The sequence below is a fragment of the Mustela lutreola genome, chromosome 11, assembly GCF_030435805.1.
Source record: "Mustela lutreola isolate mMusLut2 chromosome 11, mMusLut2.pri, whole genome shotgun sequence".
NCBI lineage: Eukaryota > Metazoa > Chordata > Mammalia > Carnivora > Mustelidae > Mustela > Mustela lutreola.
The window spans coordinates 63999878-64023225 of NC_081300.1; the positions used below are offsets into that span (position 1 = coordinate 63999878).

Here is a 23348-nt window from a genome sequence, read left to right on the forward strand (position 1 = left end):
TACTTAAGGCACCCGTCCTCCTGAGTCTTCTCTGAAACTCCCCATCCCCTGGTCTCAGTGAATCACATCCTTCCATGTTCTCTGCAGTCACCGTTCATACTGGTGAGGTCGCTTTTGATTGCAAGTAAGGAAACCCCCAACTCAGCTTTGCTTCGAAAAGGGAAAGTTAACTGCTCCAGAAAGTCCTGTGGTGCATGCTCTGGGCTGGTTAATCCGGCAGCTCCGTGATGGGAGCAGGGACCTGAATTTGGCCTGTCCCTCTTCTCCAGTTCTTGGTTCTATTCAGCCTGACTTTCAGCCATTAATCACATAGTTGCTGCAGTACTGGGGTCTGCTGCAGGGCCCACAGTGGCCAGGGTAGCAAGAGGACCTCCTCTTCCCTTCATTTCTTTTCTTTCTCTTTGAACGGTTTTTTTGAGATAATCATAGATTCTCATGTAATTATAGTAATAGAGATCAGCAGTACCTTTCACCTGTTGCATAACCATAGCAGAGTATCATAACCAGAAAATAACAGTGATGTAGTCCACTGACCTTGTTTAGATTTCTCCAATTTTAGTATGTGTGTGTTTTTGTCTGTGTAGTTTTTTGTTTTTTTTTAAGGTTTTATTTGACAGACAGAGATCACAAGAAGGCAGAGAGGCAAGCGGAGAAAGAGGAGGCAGAGAGGAGGAAGCAGGCTCCCTGCTGAGCAGAGAGCCCGATACCAGGCTTGATCCCAGGACCCTGGGGGTCATGACCTGAGCCAAAGGCAGAGGCTTTAACCCACTGAGCCACCCAGGTGCCCCTTGTCTGTGTAGTTTTTATCGTATGTGTAGTTTGCTGTGACCAAGAACAAAGACACCCATCCTGGAAGCTGTCCAAAGGCCGCCACATGTCATTATCCAGAACCAGGACACATGGCTTACCCCTGCCCCAATCCCAACCCCGTCTATCACTGGTAGGAAAGTCCCACAATGGATGATAGTGCTGTCCAATTGCAATATCCTGTGAGTCACAGCTGTACTTTTAAGTTTTCTAGTATTTTTAAAAATTCATTTTGGCATTCATTTTGGTAAAATAGTTTAGATAAATTATATTAAAAATATTTCTTAACACATAATCCCAATAATTATTACTGAAATAGTTTAAATTCTTTTTTTGTACAAGGTCTCTGAAATCCAGGTGGTATTTTGCCCTCATAGCACATCTCAATTCAGAAGAGTTTCTCTTCTCTTCCCTTCCCGCTCCACATGTGGAGCCCACTGTGGGGCTTGAACTCCTGACCCTGAGATCAAGACCTAAGCTGAGATCAAGAGTCTGATGCTTAACCCACTGAGCCACCAGGCGCCCCAGAAGAGTCACATTCCAAGTGTGCAGTTTGTTGGACAGGTTTAGACCAGTCAGGACTTACCTCTAGATCACAGTGAGGGAGCATCATGACCATGTACAAAACTGGGGTTTTGCCTGCAAAGAAATGGAGGAATGCCTGTTGGCTGACAGCTTGTTGGGGTGTGCTGTGACCTGCACCACATCACTTTGCCCCCCATCTTTTTGGGCACTCCTCACAGTGTGACTTCTGCTTTATTGTGATATGAATATCTGTCTCAACAAGTTCTGGGTCAGGTAGAAGCCTGTATCAGTTTCCCTTAACATTTCTTGCCCCTAGCACTGATACGTCACACACAGTAGGCACCCCCCAAACAGTTTGTAAATTGAACTTGTAGTTACCCAAAACCAGTATTTCTCAATGCAATTGCGTTATGAATTGCATTTTGGTGTGTGCCTGTGGATTATTTGTGTAGGATTGTCCTTGTTTCTTGTCCAGTAGGTGCCAGTGGCCAGTTTTGTCATTGGGACAATGTAGGGACACCCTCAGGTATTTCTCTCTCTTTCAGGATTCTATTTATTTGAGAGAGAGAGAGAGCACTAGCCAGCTGGAGGGAGAGGCAGACTCCCCACTGAGCAGGGAGCCGCCCAAGAAGGGCTCTGTCCCAGGAGCCTGAGATTATGGCCTGAGCCCGAGATTATGGCCTGAGCCAGAGGCAGACATTTAACTGTCTAAGCCACCCAGGCGTCCCTCCTCCCCTCTCCCCATCCCCTGCCCAGGCATTTATAAACCTGTGAGGGAGGAATAACACTACCCTTAGTTGAGAATTACTATTTCTGTGTTAGCTTTGATTTGGGCAGGGCAGGGGGTTGGCGGTGGTGGGGTGGGGAGATGATTTATTTCTTTGAAGCAGAGAGCAAGAGTGCATGAGCGAGCGCGCGCACTTGCACGAGCAGGGGGAGGAGATAGAGGAAGGGAGAGAATCTCAAGCACACTCCCTGCCTAGCGCAGTGCCTGATGGGGGAACTTGATTTCAGGACCCTGAGATCATGACCTGAGCCAAAACCAAGAGTCGGATGCTCAGCCATCTGAGCCACACAAGCGCCCCAGTTTTTTTTAAAGTCTTGTTGAGATTCACAAACCATGCATTTCCTCCTTTTAAAGTATACAATTTGGGGGCACGGGTGGCTCTGTCAGTTAAGTGTCTTCCTTTGACTCAGGTCCTGGGTCCCAGGGTCCTGGGAATGAACGCCACAGTTCCCTGCTGAGCAGGGAACCTGCTTCTCCCTCTGCCTCTCCCCTTGCTTGTGCTCTCTCTTTCACTCTCTCTCTCTCAAATAAATCTTTTTCAAAAATAAAGGGTACAATTGAGTGGATTTTAGTATATTTAGAGTTGTGCCACTATAACCACTATTACAACATTTTTCATTATTCCCAAAAGAACCACCCCTACCATAGCCATCCCCCTCATCCCCCTAGGCCTAGGCAACCAAAAAGCTTCTTTGTCTCTGTAGCTTTAGCTTATTTTGCATATTTCATATAAATGGAATCTTACAATGTATGACCTTTTGTGTCCGGCTTCTTTCCTTAGTGTAATGCTTTCAGGCTTCACCCATGTTGTAGCGTGTATCAGAAATTCATTCCTCTTATTGCCAAATAAGTTTCCATTATAATGGTTATATTCTGTTTACCTATCCATTCGTCAGTTGATGGGTATTTGGATTGTTTCCAGTTTGGGGCTGTTAAAAATAATGCTGCTGTGAACATTCACATACAGGTTTTTATGTGGAATGTTTTCATTTCTTATGGGTATTTACCTAGGGGTGGAGTTGCTGGGTTATATGGTAACATTATGTTTAACCATTTGAGGAGTTGCCAGACTGTTTCCACAGTGGCTGCCCCACTTACATTTCTACCAGTAGACTATAAGGGCTCTAATTCCTTATATCTCTGCCAACACTGGCTACTGTCCATCCTTTTTGTTACAGCCTTCTTAGTAGGTGCAGAGTGGTATCCCACTGTGGTTTTGATTTGCATTTCCCTGATGACTAATAATGTGGAATATATTTTCCTGTGTTTATTGGACATTTATATATCTTTTTTGGAGAAATGTCTGTTCAAGTTATCTTGCCAATTTTTAAAATTTGGTTATTTGGGCATGTGTGTTTTTATTTTTTTAAATTCAGTTGTAATTAGCTTATTATTTATTTTTATTTATATAATTAATTAATTAATTAATAGAGACATACAGTGAGAGAGGGAACATAAGCAGGGGGACTGGGAGAGGGAGAAGCAGGCTTCCTGCTGAGCAAGGAGCCTGATGCAAGGCTCGATCCCATCATGACCTGAGCCAAACGCAGATGCTTAATGACTGAGCTACCCAGGCGTCCCTAGCTTTGTTGTTGTTGTTTTTAATATTTTATTTATTTTTTTTAAAAGATTTTATTTATTTATTTATTTGACAGACAGAGATCACAAGTGGGCAGAGAGACAGGCAGGGAGAGAGGGGGAAGCAGGCTCCCCGCTGAGCAGAGAGCCTCATGAGGGGCTTGGTCCCAAGACCCTGAGATCATGACCTGAGCTGAAGGCAGAGGCTTAACCCACTGAGCCACCCAGGCACCCCCTAGCCTTGGTTTTTTAAAAAAGCAGTAATATCAGTTTTTCTTTCTTTTTTTGAAGATTTTATTTATTTGAGAGAGAGAGTGAAAGAGAGAGCACACAAGCAGGGGGAGTGGCGAGGTGGGAGGAGAAGCAGACATCAGGGAGCCTGATGTCATGCTCAGTCCCAGGACTAGCGATGGTGAGCTGAGCCAAAAGCCAGTGGTTAACCAACTGAGCCACCCAGCTGCCCCTCAGTTTTTCTTTCCTAAAAAGAACTTGTTTTATTTCCATGTGAATGACCTGGAATCGACTCCCTGCCTCCTAGATTGGCTGTGAGGTTCTCATACTTCCTACTTTATTAGCCACTCTAAGCTGTGACTTGTACCTGGGATATTCAGAGATGTGGAAATGTTTTCTGTATACATGCTTTTGGGGTCACTGTTTCAGGCACATTAAAGCATTATTTTGAGAGCTGACATTCATGGCCATAACATAAACCCTGACATTGATGGTTTATAATCAAGAAGAGAATCTGTTGGCTTAGCAGTTCAGTTAGCAAACATTTGAGGCTTGTTTCTGAGGGTGCCTTGGGTCCTTGCTCTCACGTATCTCCTGGACTAATGGGGGAAGACAGGTGATCAAAATGCAACTAGGAGAACACAGTAAGGAGCTCATCAGAACAGAAAGGTTCCTTGCCATCACTTCTCTCTTAGATGAAACCAGGCTTCTTCCTTATATGAAAACATCCTCAGGGCGCTGGGGTGGTTCAGTTGGTTAAGTGTCCAGCTCTTGGTTTTTGGTTCAGGTCATGACGATCTCAGGGTCTTGGGATTGAGCTCTACAAGGGGCTCCCTGCTCGTTGGGGAGACTGCTTCAGATTCACTCCCTCTGCCACCACCCGAACCCATGCCTTCTTTCTCCTTTCCAAAATAAATAAGTAAATCTTTAAAAAAAAAAAAAAAAGAAAGAAAGAAAGAAAGAAAGAAAAGAAAATGGAAGAAATATCATTTCTGATTTTGTGGCTTCCCAGAATGGGTGCTGCCACCATGTCCTCATGGCTACCTACAGCCTTGCCAGCTCTGCTTTCCTGCTTTTCAGCCAGGGGAGCTGGCCAGTGCTCTTGGGAACACATGGTAGTTTTGTTTTTATTTAAAAAGTATGTTGGGTCTTTACTGCTCCTGCGGACACTCATGTTACTATTGATTTCATCTTTGCAAATGAAGAGGAGTTCATGCCCTGCAGAGGGGCGGTGGTAAGGAAATTGTGGTGCATCCAAACCATTATGAAGATTGAGGAGCTAAGTGTATGGGTGAGGAAGATAAAGTCGGTAGCACACTGCAATGTAAATAAAAATAAAGGTGTTATGGCACCGCACGTACAAATCCCAGCATGTGAGAGAGTGCGCGCTGATGTGTTCACCTAAAAGAAAACGGAAAGGAGTGCCACCTGCTAGGGTGCTGGCCCCAGTTCTCTGTTAGGGAGAGAGACAAGGGTAGCCTGTTTTCTACCACAACACAGATTTCTCTCTCTGATAGCACCGAATGTCATTTTAGCAGCTCTGGAGGCCAGCTTTTAGAAAGCGGCGTGTGTTCTTTCTTGGCTTCCCTGCCCTCCTTCAACCTTGAGCTCCTCTCCTCTCCCTCCTGGGAGAAGTTAGCCACCCCTGGCGCAGCTCCCTCAGCCGCCACTGAATCAGAAATGTAATCTATTCAACAGAGTTTTATTGCCTCGATTTTCTGTTTGTTACTTAACGGATACAGAATGTTTGAAGGCAAGGAAAGTCTTGAAATTAGAGAGAGGAGGTACAACATTATGAATTCATTATACCACCGAATCATACACGCCAAAATAGTTAATTGTATGTTACGTGAATTTTGCCCCAATTAAAACACTTTTTTCCAGGGCACCTGGGTGGCTCAGTGGGTTAAAGCCTCTGCCTTCGGCTCAGGTCATGATCCCAGGGTCCTGGGATCGAGCCCCGCATCAGGCTCTCTGCTCAGCAGGGAATTTGCTTCTCCATCTCTCTCTCTGCCTGCCTCTCTGCTTACTTGTGATCGCTGTCAAATAAATAAATAAAATCTTTATAAAACAACAACAATAACACTTTTTTCCTGCTTGTGACAAAACCTAAAGACTTGCCAAAGCTAGTAGGGTGCTTGGGTATCTGTGACACTGGCACCCCCGCCTTCCTTTTTTCTTCCATTGCCCTCTGGTGACTGGTATACTGTTCTTGACTAAAAGTATCTGGGACTGTCCCAGGCAAAGTATAAAAGCTCCTTCAATGCTAGATTATTTTTTCAGTTTGGAAGAAGGAAGATTTCTCACAAGTCCACCCTGACTCCCGGGAGCACATGTGAAGCTTTGGTTTCCTTCTTTCACCTCTTTGTTGCTGCGTTCGTAGTTCCAGTCTCTCACCTTCCTTTCTGGGTCCTTACTCACCTTACAGCCCGCTTCACCGGAAATCCTCACCTGCCAGACCCCTTCCTTCTTTCCGCATCGCCTCTCTGGACTGAGATGGAGCCAAGTCCTGCCTCTCTCAGGACCCAGCCCCGGTGGGTTTTCCGCTCTTCTCTGCTTTCCTGCTGATTCTCCTATAGCTTCTCACTTCTGCCTTTCTGTCGCTCTAATGGTTGTAGCCAAATGAGGGGATCCCTACATAAAACAATTTTGTCGCCAATCTCACATTACACTGGAGATATTTTTGGGGAAGAGCATCCCTCCATATTGGTGGGAACTGTTGTGCTCCTGTCAAAGCCAGCTGCAGGCTTTGTGGACAGAAGCCACAGGGGTACTGCCCTCTGTGGTCTCTTTGACATTGAGTGTGGCTCCACCTGCAAGGCTCTGTGGCCTAAGAAGTGGGCAACAGCTGGACTGCAGGGTGGGAGACCGTGTATAGCAACATGAACAGAAGTACAAAAGGATAGAGACAGTATGAGTCCAGTTTCGTAACTACTTGTAAGTAATACGTACAGATGTCCAGAATAAAATGCCTTTGTTTACACTACATATGTGTAGAGAACATACCAGGGCCATGCTGCAGGGGACTAACAGCTCTTATCCTGGGGGATGGGATGTTCAATACACTTCAGGGTACGAATGTTAGCTACTTCATTCTTTTTTTTTTTTTTTCTTTAATTTATTTACTTGTCAGAGAGAGGGAGCAAGCGCAGGCAGGGGGAGCAGCAGGCAAAGGGAGATGCAGGCTCCCTGCTGAACAGGGAGCCCAATGTGGAACTTACTCCCAGGACCCAGGGATCATGATCTGAGCCGAAGGCAGATGCTTAACCGACCGAGCTGCTCAGGCATCCCAGCTACTTCCATTCTTGGGGGGAAAGTGGATTGTGTTGAGACGTACATATGAATTGAGAGCAGAGAAAGTTCCTTATTGAATTCAGTTCATGGAGATTGTGATTTTTAAATTTAGATATAATTAAAAAGGTAGCTTGGTCACAAGAGACAAAACAGGTTTTAAAAATACTCTCTCATGGGGCGCCTGAGTGGCTCAGTGGGTTAAAGCCTCTGCCTCAGGCTCAGGTCATGATCCCGAAAGATAGAGCCCTGCATCCGTCTTTCTGCTCAGCGGGGAGCAGCTTCCCCTCCTCTCTCTGCCAGCCTCTCTGCCTACTTGTGATCTCTGTCAAATAAATGAATAAAATCTTTTTTAAAAATGAATAAAAATAGATAAAAATACTCTCTCACACTTATAAGTTTTAATATGATGGAATTCTGTAACATCGGGTATTTGTTGACAAAGACTTATACTGCAAAGTGCACTACAAACCAAAACCATTGGAGACAGTACAAACGACTCCTCTTTAGAAAGCAACATTAACGCAGAATGAACCTACTAATCGAACAGATTTTGTGATTCAGGCAACCAGAAAGTGCATTTTCATAACAGATACGAAAGAATAAATACTTGACAATTTACATCTTCTTTGTTCAGAGAAGACCCATGACAAGATTCTAGAGTGGACCCTGAAGGCTTGAGCGCATAGTAGAGCTCCGTTCTAGGGGCTGACTGGGCTTGGCATCCTAGTCGTAGTGAATCTCTGGCTTCATTAACTTGCTGGGAGAAACATAGGGAAAGGATGCTGCTGAGGGGTCGTCACTAAAGGGGGCAGAAGTGGATGCAACACACAGAGCCTTCAGTCCGTCTGACCCTTGAAGAAGGGACAGCACGGTCATTAGCTCTAAACCAGGATCCTCCTGTTCACATCAGGTCAGGCATGAGTCCTGTGTGTGGTGTCAGTTAGCTGTGCACACGCTGTGAGGACATGCCGTGTGGCAGCAGTCCATGTCAGGGAGTGGGAGGACTGGCCTGACTTCCTCTCACTGCCAGAGAACTGTGTGGTGTCCTCACTGCAGCACAGAGAAAGCAGTCACAGCAGTGACACAAACGGTGACTTCTGTGGGATAATTGAAGGAGTCGGTCTTCACTTAAGGAAGAGAAGACATGAAACACAATGGGGTCTTGGGATTCTTAAAGGGTTGCCCTGGGAAGGAAAAGTTAGGCTTGGCCCTAGGGTTAGGGGTAGGATGCACAGGTCAAAGCCTGGGTGGGTGGGGGGTGGATTTGGTGCCTGTGTGGAGGAGCTTCCTCTCGGTGAAGTCGGTCTTAGTCGCTGCAGGATGGCTTTGTGCCTTGTACAGTGGGTGTTAGGAACGGTGAAGGATCTCAAGTTTTTACCCTACTTGCAAGCTTACAGCTTATTGGATGCGGCAGGTGACATAAGACTTCTAGTCCAGAGGCAGAGGGACTCAGGGCACAAAAGCAGCGTGAACAACAGCACATGCTCATGGCTTCCCTGGGCCCACAGGTCACACAGAGGTGACGAGGATGGGCCTGGAGGGTTCCGGCACGTGTAGTGAGTTGTGTTACCAGAGAGGAGGTCTGAGTTTAGGTTCTTCGGCTGATTGCTCAATTTCCATCTGACTTGTCTCATTTCCAGATGTGGCTGATGACAGCATCTGCTTGAGGTTGCTGTGGGGGGAGGTGAATTGGAGGGAAGACAGAGAAGCAGCTAGCATGTCATAAATCCTTGGTAAAGAGCGGTCAAATCTTCTGTACATGCATGTGTATCATGACTAGAAGCAAAGGCAGAAAAATGGATTGTAAGCACAAAAGCAGTACCAAAGTTAGTTTTCTTTTTCCTTTTCTCCTCAACTGTACTGTTTATAAAATAAACAGTAAACCCTTTAAAACCAGTCATGTCTATAAAGGGAGAGTGGATACATGTTTGGCTAATCACCTATAGCGTCTTGAGGAGAGAGAGAAATAAAACTTGAAGGCTTTGCACTAACTGAGAGCATGTAAAATTAGAAGAAGAAATTAATTTTACATCTAAAAACATTCCCTGACACGGTGGTATCAGCTAAAAGGAATGCAAGACACCCATATAGGCAGGAATAACAGAAAAACATTGCTCAGGGTCATGTGTAAAGATAAAAGTGCTAGAATCTTTGGTGAATTTGACAATGGAGTGGTGTTACAGCTTGATCTTGGTGTGAGGCAAATTCCTGGATAGTTGTGTAATATCTCTCTACTGCACAAACATGTTTTTTCATTAAGGTCCCTTGTAGTTTCTGAGCTACCTTCCACAGAGTAAGTTTAGCTCTGAAATGTAAAAAACTCACATGTGGTGCTTTAGGCCTTTCTCCAGAACGTATATCCTGTGTTTTAATTTTTGCACGCCTTCTTCCGCAAAAATCACTGGCACAGGTGGACAGTCTGTGTGATTGGCACATCCCCGATCTACTCCTTTGTTCATCCCCAGAGCCCCAGACAAGGACAGAGGCTCAGGGAAGGTAAGGTGAGTGTAGCCACGTTCCGTGGGGAGTGGTGAGAGGCCCAGCCTGTAGTGCTTCTGGCAGCAACAGAGCTGCTTTTCTTTGAGCTTTTTGCACCGGGGCCAGGCATGTTGGACCATGGGTGCTCAGACCTCCTCCTCAGTGCGCACTGCAGTTACACACCCACATCAAAGCCATCCGGGAAGGTCCCAGGCTTGCCCAGTGAGCAGGAGGTAGAGCCGAGGTTAGCCCTGCTAACCGGACCTGGCTCATTCTTGTCTCCCAGCTCCTAGCGCAGGGTCCAGCATCAGGTAAGCCTCAGGGTTGATCAGTCTGGGGCAATGAATAAATAAATCTGGCAGATATGGCCAGCCAAACAAAAGTCAAACAGGAAAGCTCTTTTTACATGGCTCAAGTGGTAGAAGTGAATATGGTTTTTGTTTTTGTTTTTTAAAGATTTTATTTATTATTTGACAGAGACACAGCAAGAGAGGGAACACAAGCATGGGAGTGGGAGAGGGAGAAGCAGGTTTCCTGCTGAGCAGGGAGCCTGATGCGGGGCTTGATTTCGGGACCCTGGGATCATGACCTGAGCTGAAGGCAGACGCTTAACTGAGCCACCCAGGTGCCCCGTGAACATGATTTTTACTTAGAAAATTTAAACTTCTCTTAAAAACCAAAAGCAAAAACAAAACCCCTAAAAACCAAAAATGAAAACCAAAAGCCATCTTATCTTCTCTGAGTTCCCCCATTGGTAATTTGTACAAATCTGTATATTTGTAACAGTGAGTCAAGCTGTCCTTGGTAGTGAGTGACTCTGGGTAGGCACAAGGCCTGGGAGGGGTCTACTGCCGCTTTAACTTCTGGAGAGTGTTCTAGAGAATTCTGAAGAAGGGATTAGCAAAGGTTTTGTTGGGATAAAAATGATTTTCCAATCCTGTCTTCTCCTAACCTTTCTCAGGTATGTGCCAGGTGTCTCCCCACATAGGCACCTAGCCTGGACTGTTTGCTAACATCTCCACCTTATTCCAGACCCTGAGTCTCCCAGCTTCCTCACAAGCTTCCCCACAGATTAATCTTCTAACAGGGTATCCACTGGTCAGAGGGGAGTTCAGTGGCCTCAGCCTTTCTTTGGGAAGACCCCATGTAGGCACTCAGCCAGTCTGGTGGCTCCCAGCCTCTTGTCTTGGCCCAGATCGCCCCTTCCAAGCCCCACCATCCTAGTCTTTAGTCTTCTCTGCCTGGAAGACCTCTTCTACCCCTCAGCCTTCCCTAACTTTACCTGTCTTCAAAGCCCTTGCACCATGCCTCCCTTCTTTGGGCAGGATTAGAACATGGGTCAGTGTGGAGACCTGGTACCTGCCAACCCTGTTCCCCAGCAGAGGAGCTGTGTTTGCTGGAAGATGCCCAGGTGGTCTGAGGGTTAAAGAGGAAGGGCCATGGTGTGAGGGCTCTCAACAGCATTCCTGGGCACTCTGAGAAGCTTAGCTTTCTTTGGGTTGGGTGTGATACAGCGGGAGAGCCAGAGTACTAGGAGAAGGCAGTAGATGAAGGGTTTGCTCCACTTCCTGAACGTAGACGGAGGGTGGGACTCTATCTTGGGTCATCTCTCAGGGGCTCCTGGGCCCATCAGGGTGTCCAGCCCCTGAGGTCTAGATCTTCGAGCCATCATAGGAACAGGGAGGTGGGGCATGGTTCTGGCCTTGACTGGCTACCAGCTAGGGGCAAGTTGAGCTCCCCAGAGTCTAGCCATCCAGCTGGATACTGGCTTTACTTTGAGGAGATCTATCTAGCCAGAATTTGAAGCCCTGGCTGTTTGGCCTCCCAGAATGCGGTATAGTCTTGGTTGGGTTGTTATTTAGCCCTGCTGTGACTCCTCATATTTTCCTTTTCTTTTTCTTTTTTAACCTTTTTAGATTTATTTATTGTTTTTAAAGATTTATTTATTTATTTTAGTGAGGAGGAGGAGAGAGAAAGACTCTCCAGTAGACTCTGCTGAGCATGGAGCCTGACAGGGAACTGTCTCATGACCCTGAGATTATGACCTTAACTAACTGCACCATCCAGGTGCCCCCACCTCTGTTTTCAAAAAAGATGAGATATTTGTAAAAGACCTGTCTGATAAAGAGCTATTATCCAAAATTAAGCAAAAAAGTCTTAAAACTCAATAATAAAGGAAAAAAAGGCAGATTTTATTTTTTATTTTTATGTTTTTAAAAGATTTTATTTATTTGAGAGTGAGAAAGAGTGAGCGTGAGAGCACAAGCTGGAGGGCGGGCAGAGGGAGAGGAAGAAGCAGATGTGGGACTCCATCCCACGACCCTGGGATTATATAACCTGAAGGCAGATGCTTAACTGACTGAGGCACCCAGGTGCCCCAAAGTCTGATTTTAAAATGGGCAAGAAAGGGGTGCCTGGGCAGTTTAGTCAGTTAAGTGTCTGCCTTCGGCTTGGGTCATGATCCCAAGATCCTTGGATCAAGTCCCGCATCAGGCTTCTTGCTCAGCAGGGGGCCTGCTTCTCCCAATCCCTCTGCTTGCTGCTCCCCCTGCTTGTGCTCTGACAACTGAATAAATAAAATCTTTAAAAATAGATAAAATAAGTGTCTTTGAAAAAAACAAAAACAAAACAAAACTAGAGGCGCCTGGGTGGCTCGGTCATTAAGCCTCTGCCTTAGGCTCAAGTCATGATCCCAGGGTCCTGGGATCAAGCCGCACATTGGAGAAGTCTGCTTCTCCCTCTCCCACTTCCCCTGCTTGTATTCCCTCTCTGACTGTCTCTCTCTCTCTCTGTCAAATAAATAAATAAAATCTTAAAAACAAAAAACAAACAACATACTCTTAACCTACAATCCAGGAATCATGCTGCTCTGTGTTTCCCCAGTGGAGGTGGAAAGGGGTGTCCGTACAAAAACCTGCACACAGGTGTGTAAGGCAGCCTTATTCATAGTTGCCCAACTCAGAAGCAACCAAGATGTCCTTCAGCAGATGAATGGATAAATAAGTGGTGCTAAATCCAGACAATGAAATATTCAGTGCTAAGAAGAAATGAGCTATCGTGCCATGAAAAACATGGCAGAACCTTAAATGCATATTACTAAGAAGGAGGCCATCTGTAAAGGCTATATATACTGTCGGATTCTAACTAATGTATGATATCTTACCCAAACCATAGAATGCATGACACCAAGAGTGAACCCTAGTGTAACTGGACTGTGTGTGGCAATGAGGTGTCCATGTAGGTTCATTGATTGTAACAAACAAACCAGTCTGTGGGGGAGGCTGTGTGTGAAGGAGGGGACTTAGAGGAACCCAGCTCACCTTTCCTCTGCTTTCCAAAGGTAGAGCATTCTGTGGCACCTGGCTGGAGCCCGCGACCCCTGGTCTCCAGGTTGTGAGTTTGAGCCCCACATTGGGTGAAGGGATTGCATAAGAATAAAATCTTAAAAACCACACAAACAAAAGTAGAGCATTCCTAGGAAACCTTGTGTAAGCCAAAGTGGTGTAAAGCAAAGAAACATTTAATTACCATTAACTTACATGGAAAAAACGTATAGTGTTCCCAGACCCCCAAAATAACCTCTCTCAGGCTTGTCTGATACTTTAGGACACACCTTGCTAACAGATAACACAAAATAAATCAGATAAAGCACAGGTGCTTTATCTGAATTCAGCGCCCTGCAAGCTACACTGGATGTAGTTCCTGGGGGGTGGCTCTGGGCGGCGCCACCACTCTGGCGGCTCCTGGTGCTCATTGCCTGTGTATAAAGGATTGCGGCAAAACAACCACTGGGTGCTATATTTCACTTTTTTGCCGTTTTCGATAAAAGTGAAAATCCTCTTCAGATGTCTTTCCGTTGGCTAGCAAAATAGTTACTAACGTAGGCCTTTGATGAAAGTGAAGTGGCGTCACTCAAACTTTTGGAAAGCGAGGGATACCTGTACTTCTCTCTTGCTGTTGCTGTAGACCTAAAACTACACAAACAAAGGCTATTAAGGGTATAAAGATAAAGAGACCACACCGTCTATCTCAGAGTTTTCTGGAATTTAGCAGACATCTTGTTGTAGAAATACTGATTATTGGTGGCCCTCAAGGTGACAAGGTTTCAATTGGCATACTTCTTGAAATAAATTAATTTTTCAAGTAAACAGAGCAGTTCTGTCTCAGCGACAGGTTTTTGAGCTGTGGTGTGTTCATTTGCCCTTTCCTCGTTCCCTGCAGGACAACCCTCCATATGATAAGGGGGCCTTCAGAATCGAAATCAACTTTCCAGCAGAGTACCCATTCAAACCACCGAAGATCACATTTAAAACAAAGATCTATCACCCAAACATCGATGAAAAGGGGCAAGTCTGTCTGCCAGTAATTAGTGCTGAAAACTGGAAGCCAGCAACCAAAACCGACCAAGGTAAGGCATGCTTCTTATGTCTTCCCAGATGGTGCTGCTGTGGGGGCTGGGGCCATGTGTCACAGTCCGGAGAAATTTTTACCTGACCAACTCCAGTGCACGTAGAAGTGCTGCTGAGGTCCCACCATTTCTCATGGACAGGACACATCTCAGTTAAACTGTTGACCTGTAGGTATTGGAGGAGGCCCTCCTGTGTTCTGATCAGTGGGGACACATGTAGAGAGACCAGCCCAGCATTGGCTGCCCATGCAGTAAGGGACCACCCTTCAAGTTTTCATGAAGGACTGCAGGGCTGCTCTGAATGAGAAAGGGTGAGTGGTGTTTAAGGTGACCTCACACAGCAGTTAGCACATGAATTTAGACTTGAAGGAGGAAGGGAGGTTAGAGAGGTCCTGCCAAACTAAACGAAGGGCGTAAGAAAAATCCATGTGGTGGGCAGCACCATGCTGGTGGCTCAGAGTAGGTGGCGTGGCGGGGAAGGCATGGTCCTGTGGGCTGTGTGCCCTGACAAAAGTACAGAGTTGGCCATGTGTGGTCACATGCCTCTGTGTGAACATCCATGTGCTCATTTTTCTGGGAAGATACTTGATTGATCATTATGGTTAGCTTTCCTCTTGTCCTGTGGAAATTGGAAATATCTAGATTTTGTTACAGACTATGTCCAGTTTTTATTTGTTAACTCCAGAACTTTCTTTTGAACGCCTCATCTCATAATTTTAGTGGCTTTCTGATGTATAGCTACCTGAACCATTGTATGGTCTTTACAGATTAAAGGGAGTGGATGAGGCTGGAATTTGTGAGGCCAAAGGTGGTTTTTCAGTGACCAGTATAGTCATTTTTTGGTGGAACCCCTGGAAGAAGGAGTTGAAAACCTTTTGCACGGGAAGTTGAGCCTTCCTTATTTGAAATAATCGCCATGAAATGTGTCCACCAGGTTTCACAGATGAGTCATAGAAAGGACTGGGTTTCAGTGTTGAATCAGAATAGAAAGAAGGATCTCCAGTGGACGTGACATTTGGTCATGTACAGGCTGATATTTATAAAAGCTTGACAAAGTATGTTCTTCAGTGCACACCCTTGGGTTTTTTTCCTGTAGAAATTCCTTGTCCTCATGTATGTCAAGCATGTTGTCCCTGGCACTTGCTGCTGTGTTCCCTTGCTTCTGCTATTACTGTATTGCAAACCACCTCAAAACTTCACGGCTTAACATAACAAGAATTTGGTATTCCTCATTCTTTGGGTTGGCTGGGATCAGCTGGATGGTTCTACAGTTGGTCATTCCTGAGGTCACTCACGGGTCAGTATCTATGTAATTCAGCATTCATGGCAACTTCAGGGTATATAACTAGTGCAGAAAACCCTAGAATCGACTGTACATGGCATGTCCACAATAGGCACATCTACAGAGAACATAGAGTAGTGCTTGTCAGGGCTGATATGGAGGGATTAGGAAGTGAGTGTGAGAGTGGGTGGTGTTTTTGGAATGATGAAGATGTTCTGGTGAACATTTTCACCAGAAATGCTGGTATGACACAGTTTTTGTGTATCTACTAAAAAACAACTTAATTGTACTCTTTCAAAAGTTTTTTTTATATCTCAGTATTTTTAGTATCTCAATTTTTAATTACAAAGTAAAGCATTAAAAACTGAGCAGAAATAGCAGGAGAAAAGTCAAGAAACAAAGCACAACTTTATCAGAGATGTAGTAGAAGTTGGTGATAATCACAGCAGAAGAAAAGAACTTGAAGACAAGAGTTCTCTTCAGCAGTATATGTGTTCTAGTAGATGTCTCAGCAGCAGAATCAGAGCTTAGTTTGGTGGTCGAACAAGATTTGCCATATAGAGTCATCAAGAAAGCCAGCATAAGGGCGCCTGGGTGGCTCAGTGGTTAAGCCGCTGCCTTCGGCTCAGGTCATGATCTCAGGGTCCTGGGATCGAGTCCCGCATCGGGCTCTCTGCTCAGCAGGGAGCCTGCTTCCTCCTCTCTCTCTGCCTGCCTCTCTGCCTACTTGTGATTTCTCTCTGTCAAATAAATAAATAAAATATTTAAAAAAAAAAAAAAAAGAAAGAAAGCCAGCATAATATGGACTCTACAACAGCAACAAAATTATATAAAGAAAAAAATCAAATAATTCCTAAATTGAATGTTTCAGTTCCTCCTACATTATCTTAAGACAAATCAAGCAGATAAAATTTAGAGGATTCAAGAAATATAATAAACAGCAGAAAACTAATTAGATTTTGTAGCACATTCTGTGGGAAGGCTGCTTATGCACTGCACACCTTCAGGTTGAGGGAAAGTTCTATTCACATCTTATTCTGAAAACGGAGCCCCTGGATCTCCGTGAAAAAGGGTGGGCATTGAATCACGGATATTATTTACATCCCCTATTACAAAGAAACTGTAAGAACAAAAATGAGGAAATTTTATAGCCTTTATTCTCTGATCCTATACATTGAGAATAGGAGGTAAATTTTGATAATGTTTTTAAACTCTTCCATTTTGGAGAGAAAATAAAATACTTCTGAGGAATATTTGGGTCAAAGAGAGGTTAAAAAAAAAAAAAGACAGGGCTAGACCATTTGTGAAATATAATGAGTGTGCTGTTTTAAGTATGAAAATCCTGGGATGGGGTCACAGTTGTAGTCTGAAAAGCAGTTGTAGCTGTCAGGGTCCTCACTAGCAAAACAAGCTAAGCTCAGCTGGCTCTTATTACAGTTGAGCTGAAGAGCCAGAAATGCACCCAGAGGAACAGAGAAAGGATGAAATACTTGCCAGAACTACTAAATAAATTGGAAAATATTTTGACTTGATCAATAAGTGAAAGCAAGTTCCCAGAAAATAATTAAATAGATATAGTAAACTTGCAAACTGATTAGCTTTTGAAGAGCCACCCTAAATAGTGAACAAAGGGTTCTCTGCTGAAACATTGGCTGTGAAGATGATCGTAGTGAAAAGCAGAGAGCCTTAGTACCCTCACAGAGGGTGAGCAGGAAACCTTGAAAACTCCTCACTGCCCTCCCCACACACCCCCACTGCACTTATCCAGGCAAGGACCGCTTGAGGTTCCTGAAATGCTAATGAAGCAGCGGTTCTGCTAGAGAACAGTCTCTGATCACAGCAGAAGACAGGAAGCCATCTGTTCATGCCCTGAGCCACATGTGGTGCAGGATTCCCGCCTGAAGTTGAGACGATGGAGGGATGTGGAGCAGTCTCACAGCTGAGCACAGGGTGGAGGATCTGGGAGCTTGCTAAAGGAGGGCATGGCGGGCAAGCTGGGGTAGTGTCTGCGAGAAACTGAAAGGTGTCCTCTGGAAGAGTATTGGTCCCAGTGCAGTTGCTTCCCCTGGCTGGACAGGGGTGCTCATTTTAATGTTTGTTGATGCATGTCTTCTGTTTCTAGCAAGTGAAAGTGATTTTCATTGGAGTTACATTTACTTTTTCTTTGAGAAAAGTTTTCTTTCTTTGAGAAAAATTGTATTTTAAAAAATGAGGTGACTTAGAGGAAAATATTAGGTAAATAATCATTTAGGCCATATGTGGGTATGTGGCAAACACTAGAATCCCAGTGGAGGGAGTTGGGGAAATAGGGACAAATAGGAACAAACAAAATAGCTTTATTATCATTCGTGCTGTTATAGAAGAATCAAATATGAAAGGGATAGATCTTAAATAAACAGACAAAAAAAATGCACTTCCAGGGCCTACTTCCTCTTAGAGATATTTACAGGTGGGAGGTGATAATGCCTGCCCCTGAGGGTGCTGTGAGGATTGGAGTAGGAACTGCCTCAGCCTGCAGAGATGCTTCCAGGCCCTTCACTCCGGCTTGCTCTTCACAGTCTACCCTCTTTGGCCTCCAGCCCCTCCTCCCTGCTCAGCCTGGACCCCGCCAGCCCTGCATGCGCCTCACCTGTTGCTCCGTCTCACCTGGTAGCACTGACAGGCAGAGGTGAGGGCAGGTGGTCTTTGGGTGCCTGGCCAGGAATGCTTAGTGCTGTTCCTCCCACTCAGAGTGAGCTAGTGGCTGAGTAGGCCTTTGTGCCTCGCTCAGCCATCATTAGCATTTAATCCATAACTTGCAATGCAGCGGGGAGAACATGGTCCCCAACAGAGGAACCCGTGGCATCTGTAATCTAGAGGAGAGATGCCTTTTTGCTAGGAATTTGACAGCGGGAGGGAAACCAGCATTCTGGGGGGTGCTGGTCCTAATCAGGGCTGGATGAGGAGAAGCGTGTGTGAGAAGGCAAAGTGGCTGCATGCAGCCCACTTCTGAGGTGAGGGGGCCTGGGGTTCCTGGACCTTCCGTTTCCCCCTCAATCTCCCTTCCCCACATTCCATTCCCTTGTGGCCTTGCCACCCCAGGGCCAGCCTTCCAGTACATCTAGGCCTTACTGAACTTTGGGAGAGTGTTGTGGGACCCACCCCAAGCATTTGGTGTGGTTTCTGCTTGTGGAATCGAGAGCATAACTCTAGTGAGGGTTATCTACCTTCTGGTAGTTAAGACAGGGTGTCAGGTGAACCTTTCTCAGCTAGTTCACGAGCTCCTAGGGGTCTTCCGGAGTGGGCTCACTGTGCATTTACACCATGCAGACACCAAGCTCCCCTGAACCACTCGTAGCGATGGGACATGTCACCCGGTCCCTACCCTAGAGAAGCTCCACCTGTGTGTGCAGGTGTGTATATGTATGTGAGGGGGTGTTTGTGCTAGGCCCGAGAGCTCCAGAGTTCGGGAGAAGGGGGAGTGAGAGTGACTGGGGGGCCCTGAGATGTCAGTTCAGGAAGGTTCCTGGAGGAGGCTGAGGTGTCATTCTGAACAGTTACCCACTGTCATGGTAGCAGCTTGTGGTCCAGCACTTTCTCCCAGCTACAGAGGAAAGATGGGTTGCGTCCTGGTGGTTAGAATTTTGGATAAATGGGAGGCCGCTTTATCTTAAAAGCACATTGATGTAAATCAGTGTTGCAGTCAAAAGTTGCCCTTTCTGAGACTGTTCTAACCAGCGGTGCCTGGTCCTTTTCTTGGCAGTAATCCAGTCCCTCATAGCACTGGTGAACGACCCCCAGCCCGAGCACCCACTTCGGGCTGACCTAGCTGAAGAATACTCTAAGGACCGTAAAAAATTCTGTAAGAACGCTGAAGAGTTTACAAAGAAATACGGGGAGAAGCGACCTGTGGACTAAACTCTGCCGCGACCGATTCCAGCGAGTGTGAGCGGAGACCCTGAACAGCGCATTCAGACACCCCGCAAAGCAGGACTCTGTGGAAAATTGACACGTGCCGCCGCCTGGCGTTTGCTTGTGGCAGTTACTAACTTTCTACAGTTTTCTTAATCAAAAGTGGTCTAGGTAACCTGTAAAGAAAGGATTAAAAATTTAAGATGTTCTAGTTCTGCTTTCTTTGTTTTAAAAATCACTGCTTCAATCTACTTTAAAAGAATGGTGTTTCTTTTCTTGTCCAAATTGATCCAGAACCTTCAATTTACATTTAGCCCTTAAGGTTAAGAAAAAAGGAAAAAAAAAAAAAAAGATTGCAGTTCCCTTTCTTCCCCTGCCCCTGCAGCTCCCACTTTCTTCCATTTGGTTTATTTTTCACCCATTCACTTCCCCCAGACCCAGGGATATCTCCTCTGCAAAGGGGAAGAGACCGCTCCTGGCCGTTGTGGTGGCTTCTCTCCCATGTTGCACTGCCCTGTGTGGGAGTTGGTTCAAATTCTCCTGGCTCCAATTTAAACATCCTTTTAAAAAAATTTTAAAACAAGCAAACCACCACTCACCATCCCACCACCTTCCCCTCACCACCAAAAAAACCCAACAAACAAAACAAAACAAAAAAACCAGCCATGAAAAGGGAGGCCCAGTTCTTATGTAAAAATCTGGCCAGTGTTACCACAGTAACATTGATTAAATGGGCAAACCCTGATGTCTGTATGTGTGATTGAACTTCAGCCTGGCCTGGCCTGCTTGGGGGAACCCAGGTCTGTGGCCACGCCAGGGAAGGGCCTGCCGACCGGAGGACGCTGTGCACTTGCGTGAGAAATTCCTCGCCAGAGAGGCTCTCGAGGCCAAATGTTGACGCTCCTCCCTGCAGCCACTGCAGAAGACGTGCTGGTCATTGCTGACAACGCTGAAGCCAGAATGTCCACGTGAAATTTCACGCTCACCTGTCACCGAGCTCCATATGAATGTGCCACGGAGCTCGCGCTCCCAGCTCCTCAGCGCAGCACAGCCCCAATGCGACCCTCCCTCGGCACAGTTTGACCCTTTGCGGGGTTGGAATTGGCGGGACTCGGCTGTAGCCAGCAGCAGGCTGGGGTTGCCGACGCCCTGCTGGCCCCTTCGGAGCAGCCGGCCAGCCCAGGAACAAGATGGCCTTCCCTCTCCCTCTGGACTCACAGCCTTTGCAGAGTCAAGCTCCACTTGAAGCTCACTCAGTAATATCCTTTACATGTGTTTTATATTGTTTTGACTGCCTTTTTTTGTAGAAATAAAAATTGACCTTAGAATTTATCATCAGATGAACTTGTAAGGATTTGAATGTTACTGTCTTTTCAAAGCAAGTGGGACTGCCTCTGAAATCGAAAATGCATGTTACTGACACCCGGAGGAAGCTGATGGTCCAAACGCCGTTATGTCACCAGCTCCTCCTTCTGCCACTTGGCGGCTGCCCTTCTGGTTCTCAGGGGGAACTAGATCCTGTGGACAAGATGACGTAAAGAAACTGCTTTGTGTTTTTAGCTCTCTTAACGTGGGATCTTTCCGGGGCTTACAGACCTGTAAGACGGTTTCACCTGTGCAGAGGTGGGTGTGATGGGTAGGTTAGGCAGCAGAATGTTGTTTAGTTGTCCAGGTGTGTGGCCCCTGCAGTATGTCAGTGAACTCCACTTCTTTAGTCCTAGGTACGCCAGGGGCAGGTTCTGGAGACTTGTCTGTGCCCAGGAACGCAAGAGTGCCGGGCCAGTGTTTCCACATCTGTCTCTTCATTAGCAGAGAGGTGATGATGGACTTTAATTTCACTCACACGCAGGTTTGTAATAAAATGCCAAATTCTGTCAGAAGCTATACAAATAAGCCACCAATTGTTCTCATTGCTTCTCTGAACCCAGAAATATTGCCATTCTTGGGAACTGTCCCATTGCTTCATCTCTCTCTACCAGCGTAGCTCTGCCCGCCTGTCCCCCTCTCACTTCTCTGCTCATTGTGGGAGGATACCTTTGTCCAAGCCGACAGCTACTCGGGGACTCTGAGCCCTGGCATGGCAGCCCACGGTTTGCCCCATCAGAGGCCTGGCCCTGGGAGAGCAAGGCAGTGGGTGGTTCCTCCCTCAGACCTAGGCGGTTTGTACCCTCCAGCCTGGGCAGTCCCCGGGACAGGCTTTGAAACATGCTGGCCAGCAGTCCTGGCTGCTCCACACCCAAACAGCTGGGCCCTCTGGAGAAGGGGAGAGCTGTTGAGCAGCCACTGCTGACCTGAGCCCACTCAGGAATTCACGTCCGCCAGGTTCCTCAGAGTGCGCTGGGTCCACCCCCTTTGCCCTGCCCCTCCCCACCATACCCATGGTGGAGAATAGGCTTTCTAAGATGCTGCGATCCCCTTTTGCTGCCCTTAATAAAAATGCTCTCCGACACTGGTTTGGTCTTGTGGGTTTCTTCCGGACTGGGAGTGGGCAGAGCCAGGGGCCTATGTTCTTATAGAAGGGAGGGGGGTGGCCAGGGCCCAGGCTCGCTCTTCTGCCTGCTTCTCTCCCCATGCCCAGCTTTTCCAAGAGGCGCACAGAGGTGTGTGGCCTTCCTGCAAGGGAAGCAGAAAAGACTGGAGATCCAGACCATCAGGGCCTGCGAAGGGCACCTTGGGTATCAGGGAGGGGACAGTGGCCTCTGTGCCACAGGCCTCATTTCAGTCCACTTGTCAGTACCCAGAGAGTGATATTCTCCACATAGAGCAGAGGAGCAGACTGAGGCCCTGAGAAAGGTGGCTGTCATGTTCGTGTCCCAGAACTAAGGAGGGTGTGCCCGAGGGTGGGGCTAGGCCATTCCTTGAACCTGCCTGGAGCCCCAGGGACCTCCTGTTGTATTGACTCTGCATTGGCGTGATGCTGATTTTTTTATTTCCTTGTCTGGAATTTGACACCAGCGGAGACCAGACCTGTCAGATAGGTCTACAGGAGTCCAGGAGGAGCCCTTCTGGGAAATTATTTTACCAGGAAGCAAGGAGCCAGTCGGTCCTTTCCCTTGGTCATCAGCAGGGTACTCTGCTGTCTTCTAGCACCTCATCCTCTGTGACTCTCAAGACAACCCCACGGACACGATCCCTATTTTTACAGAGGAAGAGACTGCGGTTCAGTGACAGCCAAGGAAACCAGGCCTGAGTTTTTACAGTCTGGTTTCAGAGCCTGTTCCACCACTCAGGTTCCTTGGTGCCCAACCCTTCCCAAATCCAGAGCCCTGCAGGACCTTTTCTCAACTTTCTAAACTCTGGAGCCAACACTCTCTCACCTTCCTCACTCTTGTATTAATTGTTCAGCTCAAAATGTGTATCTCCTTCATCACTCCGGTGCGCACTGCAGCCTGGCTCCTGTCTGCCCCTGGCTCCCTGAGGCTTCCTCTGGCAAGGGCCCTGGACTTCCTCATTGTGCAGTCCACGCGCTGGCGGCCTGCCGGCCCCACTCTGTTCCTTCAGTGGGCCACCACCTCCGTGTCCCACCCTGCCAGGGCAGCCACCCGACTCCATCTGAGGCAAAGCCAGATCTGGGTCTTGGCTCTTCCTGCCCTCCCTGCACTGGCTCTCCCTCCTCTCCCTGTGTCCATCATGCAGCACAGGGTGCTGGCACCAGCCGGAGAAGGAGCAGAGCTGAAGGTGGCCTAGCTCAGGCGACTCTTGCTAAATAGCTATTTCCTGGGTGATTGGAACGTGTTCTTGCAGGAGGGCTCCTAGGGGCTCCTAGAGTACCTCCTGCCCCTAGGAGCCCTCGGAGCCCTCCGGCAAGGCCTTGCCTGTCAGAGGATCAGAGTAGAAAGGACTTCCCAACAGTGGGTGGAGACAACAATCGAGGCCTAGAGAAGTCACTTCTTCCAGAGAGTGTTCTCCCAGCAGGCCTGGCTTGGTTAGGAATCCCCTTTTGCCCCACAGTCTGCTTTGTGTTCCTTCCCCTTCCCCATCCCACTGCAGTCCGGATCATATCAGCTATCCCCGTGTTTGTCCCAGACTGAGCTCCTAGCAGGCTGGGCTGTCCCGGCACCCAGCCC

General features: G+C 46.9%; 1 protein-coding gene across 2 annotated transcripts in view; it reads left to right on the top strand.

The window, feature by feature from the left end:
- The window catches only part of UBE2L3 (ubiquitin conjugating enzyme E2 L3), a 56651-nt gene extending 36030 nt beyond the window's left edge, over positions 1-20621 (top strand). For both annotated transcript variants that reach the window (XM_059138799.1, XM_059138800.1), the window contains 2 exons: positions 13922-14108; positions 19133-20621. In XM_059138799.1, the coding sequence (XP_058994782.1) occupies positions 13922-14108; positions 19133-19287 (342 nt within the window). In that variant the 3' untranslated portion in view covers positions 19288-20621. The remainder of the gene's footprint in view (positions 1-13921; positions 14109-19132) is intronic.
- Positions 20622-23348: the final 2727 nt, after the last annotated feature.